This window comes from Microcaecilia unicolor, unplaced genomic scaffold (assembly GCF_901765095.1).
Source record: "Microcaecilia unicolor unplaced genomic scaffold, aMicUni1.1, whole genome shotgun sequence".
NCBI lineage: Eukaryota > Metazoa > Chordata > Amphibia > Gymnophiona > Siphonopidae > Microcaecilia > Microcaecilia unicolor.
In genome coordinates, this window is record NW_021963223.1 from 123,333 (window position 1) to 127,626 (window position 4,294).

At 51.1% G+C, this 4,294-nt stretch overlaps 1 protein-coding gene across 1 annotated transcript; it reads right to left on the minus strand.

Moving 5' to 3' along the window:
* Positions 1-967: 967 nt before the first annotated feature.
* Positions 968-3,367, minus strand: LOC115459084 (zinc finger and BTB domain-containing protein 7B-like). Its single transcript, XM_030188951.1, has 2 exons — positions 2,290-3,367; positions 968-1,462 (listed from the first exon to the last, which is right to left on the minus strand). The coding sequence occupies exons 1-2, from the start codon at positions 3,351-3,353 to the stop codon at positions 1,051-1,053; spliced, it is 1,476 nt and encodes a 491-aa protein (XP_030044811.1). The 5' UTR covers positions 3,354-3,367; the 3' UTR covers positions 968-1,050.
* Positions 3,368-4,294: the final 927 nt, after the last annotated feature.

Below are 4,294 nucleotides of genomic sequence, written 5' to 3' on the forward strand. Positions count from 1 at the left end.
GAGGGCGCCCTCTCACCAGTTTTCCGAATATTGGTGCCAATCTCCACTTCTGGACCCAAAGTGGATGAAAAGGGAATCACTCATTGCTCCTTCTAAAGGAGCCTCATTCAGATCGCTGAGAACGTTCTCCCAGGTAAGAGCTCCTAGGTGAGTGAATAATAGTGCAGACAGGGTATCCTTGGGTAGTTCTTAGTGCAAACTCTGCAAACTTTTCAATTGTACTGGTCATAGTGAACTTTCAGGGCACTTGCTGCCCCCAAGCAGAGTGGCTGACCATTGAATCTCTGCTCCTTCCAAGACCCTCCCATGGGAATTTCAATACTGACCCCCACGAAAAGGCACAGGTCCCTATATGGAATCCCATAATGCCCAAGGCCCAGGATCCTCTGCAAAACCCGTATCACCCAAATTCAAATTCATTATTGCTTTTGTCCTGCCCAACATAGAACTCTATCATATATATAAATGTATATATTTCTCTCTATACATCTTTATCTCTATTTTACATACACAATATATATTAATTGATATATTCAATAAAAATACCCTCTTTAAATGTCATAAGCTGCCCTAGGAGACTGCCATGATTCTGCAGTTGCTGCCATTTTTCCTTTGAAACAGATCCTGTCCTTTCTCCCATCCTTCCTGAAGAAGAGACATTTCTTTCATTACAGGGGAACAGAACCTAAAAATGATCCCTCCTGCCCCCAAACATACATCTTCTCAGGACAGAGAGTGCGACATATCCCATACTGCAAAAGCTGATGTACTGCTCCCCAGGTAGGATGGGAGAAGTGGAGCTCTTCTCCAGCGCTGCTGACAGCTGGATACAGCAGTGACATGCCAGAAAAACAGTCAAGCAGGGCAGCAGGAGTCCTTTGCTCTGTGGTAGAAGCAGAATCAAAGTGCTGAACTGGGTCCTGGAGCTCGGAGTGCCGGTCAGACGAGGGGCAATGCCATGACAGCCCATTAGGTGTAATGAGAGGGGCTTCAGAAGAGCGACACCATGGCAAGGATAGGGCTGTACATGTGCCCTCTTCTGGGTCAAATTTATAAGGCTTCCGCTGCTGCCACCCCTTCAGGACTCGTCTCTTCCACTGTCGGTCGGGGCAACCCCCAGTACCGCAGCATCGATAGGCGAAATTCTTCCATCTTGCCATTGGAGAGATCAAGGCCTTCAGCCACGGTGGTAGGATGGGGGTAGCCCACCTCCGCTGGCTCTTCTTTCCGACGACGGCGCGTACGCACCTCCAGGCAGTTTTGCCCCTTCATGTGACGCTGCAAGTGGTCCTCTTTGGCGAAGGCCTTGTGGCAGAGAGAGCACTCGTACGGCCGGTCACCGGTGTGCAGATGCATGTGGTTCTTCAGGTCATAGCTGTGCAGGAAACGAGCAGAACAATGCTGGCAGGAGTACGGTCTTTCCCCCGTGTGCTTGCGCATGTGAATCTTCAACTTATCGTTCCTGGGGGAAGGGAAGAAACAGGAACAAAATTCAGAACACGGTCCATCACTACAGCCTTTAGCTGAGACTGAGAAGAAGAGAGCCAGAGCCGTAGCGAGGGGAGCTGACACCCGGGGCGGGTCGGCTCCGCGCTGGTTCACTGCTCTCTCTGTCCCGGAACAGGAAGTAACCTGTTCCGGGGCAGTGCACCAGCGAGGAGCCGACACCCCCCAGCGGCGTGCACCCGGGGCGGACCGCCCCCCCCCCGCCCCCCCTTCCTACGCCACTGAAGAGAGCCCCAGCTTAGTCATCAATATCTCTTTAATAATTCTGCAGGCTGCACAAGACAACAACAGTTCCCTTAGCTGCTACCAGCAAGTTATGTCTCCTGTTTACTAGTCTGCAGTGTCAGGCCAACTCCAACTAAATCTGTCCTAGTTAGTACTCAGGTAGGTGAGGGTGCCTAAGATCTCAGGGTCTGAACTGGCACGAAGCCTCTTTTCTCTACCAGTTGGGTAGCTGACTACGTTGTTCTGCTGAAAGTCCCATCCTTCATAACCAGGGTACCTGCCATCTCTCAACGTTGCATCAGGGCACTGTATCGCTCTACATTTGCAATTAAGCTCTATTTAATAACTTTCTTATGCAGGCAAGTAGACTGCATTCTACTACTGATTCCATTACAGGCTCCATCTGTTATAGGGGGAAAGGGAAGGAGCCAGGAAATGCTGCTCTAGCACCCCGACTACCCTAAAGGATTCGAATTTCGTTTACAGGGTCTGGCCTTGAGTAGACTCTCTTCTATATAAATGCACAGAGAGAAACATACAAAGTAATTATACATGTACCTGGTGAAGCGCACGCCACAGACTTGACAAGCAAATGGCTTCTCTCCCGTGTGTGTCCGCATGTGACGTGGCAGCTTTCCTGCCCCATGAATTATCTTGTGACAAACTGGGCACTCTTGCGGCATCTGCGACCTCCTCTTTCTGCCCAGATTGTCTGGGATTTCAGCAGATGGTGTCAGCTCAGAGTCGTGCAGGGGATGCAGATACGTCAGGGGGTCCAGCTCCATGGGGTCCTCTTCGGAGCCATTCTCGGGTGGCGAGGTTGGTGCCGGCGTCACATTCTCAATGGCCCTGACTTTGTAGCTCTGGCTGTTCTCACTGCTAGGTACACTAGGAGGGGAGGGGTCCCTCGGCCCTTGAGGAGGACTACAGTCGCTCTCTTCCGTACCAGGGGAGCAGAAAAGCTGCCGGCTCAGAAACATGCTGCTGTGCAGAATATGATTGTTGGGTCGGGCAGGTTTCATCTGCAGGAACCGGTGTGCCTTCCGCCGGCGGTGGCGTGGAAAGATGACTGTTGCTGGCTCCTCTGGCAAGGGGGCTGCCGGCACCTTCTCCTGGGAAGGGCTGTCTGCAGCCCGCTCCGTGGCCAGCTCTTCTAGATACTGCTTGGCCTTTTGGTAGTCGCCTTGATGGCCAGCATCTGCAGGGTCAGGTGTACCACCGCCACTGCACTGCAGAATCTCCAGGCAGGCGTCCACGACACATGGGATCTCCAGCAGCCGGGCTGCCTGCAGTACATCTCGCATGCTGGAGTTACTAATGGTGAGGGTAGCAGTATAAGCAAACTCCAGGAGGGCTCCTAGAGCATCCGGTTTCAGCACGTCCAGCTCACACACGTCCCGCTGAACTGCTGCCGCTTCCACCGAGGAGCTAAAGAAAAGCTTTTTGAAGTAGTGACTGCAGGCAGCTAGAACAGCACGGTGCGTACGGTACTCCAGACCATGTGTGCGAATGGTGATGTCACAAAGGATGCCGCGGTGCCGCTGTTCATTCAGGCTGTGCAACAGATCACTGCTGTGTTCTGGGAATGGGATCCCAATCAACTCATCCTCTGAACTGCCCATCTTGACCTGTCTGGGAAAAGCAGAGAAAATGCACAGACGGTGATGCAACACATAATTCACTACTGTACCGGTGATATGGCATATTATAAACACAGGCAGAAAAAGTGGCAAAGACTGGAACACACTTGTGTGAAAGTGGTGTGTGTGTGTGTGTGTGTGTGTGTGTGTGTGTGTGTGTGTGTGTGTGTGTGTGTGTGTGTGTGTGTGTGTGTGTGTGTGAAAGTGGTGTGTGTGTGTGTGTGTGTGTGTGTGTGTGTGTGTGAAAGTGGTGTGTGTGTGTGTGTGTGTGAAAGTGGTGTGTGTGTGTGTGTGTGTGTGTGTGTGTGAAAGTGGTGTGTGTGTGTGTGAAAGTGGTGTGTGTGTGTGTGAGTGTGTGTGTGTGTGTGAAAGTGGTGTGTGTGAAAGTGGTGTGTGTGTGTGTGAAAGTGGTGTGTGTGTGTGTGTGAAAGTGGTGTGTGTGTGTGTGAAAGTGGTGTGTGTGAAAGTGGTGTGTGTGTGTGTGAAAGTGGTGTGTGTGAAAGTGGTGTGTGTGTGTGTGTGAGAAAGTGGTGTGTGTGTGTGAGAAAGTGGTGTGTGTGTGTGTGTGTGTGTGTGAAAGTGGTGTGTGTGTGTGTGTGTGAAAGTGGTGTGTGTGTGTGTGTGTGTGTGTGTGTGTGTGTGAAAGTGGTGTGTGTGTGAGAAAGTGGTGTGTGTGTGTGAGAAAGTGGTGTGTGTGTGTGTGTGTGTGTGTGTGTGTGTGTGTGTGTGAAAGTGGTGTGTGTGTGTGTGAAAGTGGTGTGTGAGAAAGTGGTGTGTGTGTGTGTGTGTGTGTGTGTCTTAATACTTTAATCCGAATTTATAAGGGCTTTCTGTGCACCTAATGAATACAGGTAGCTCATCTGAAGGGTCACTTCAGAGACACAAGGGGTGCATTAAGGAGAAAGCATGCACACTCTAAAGGA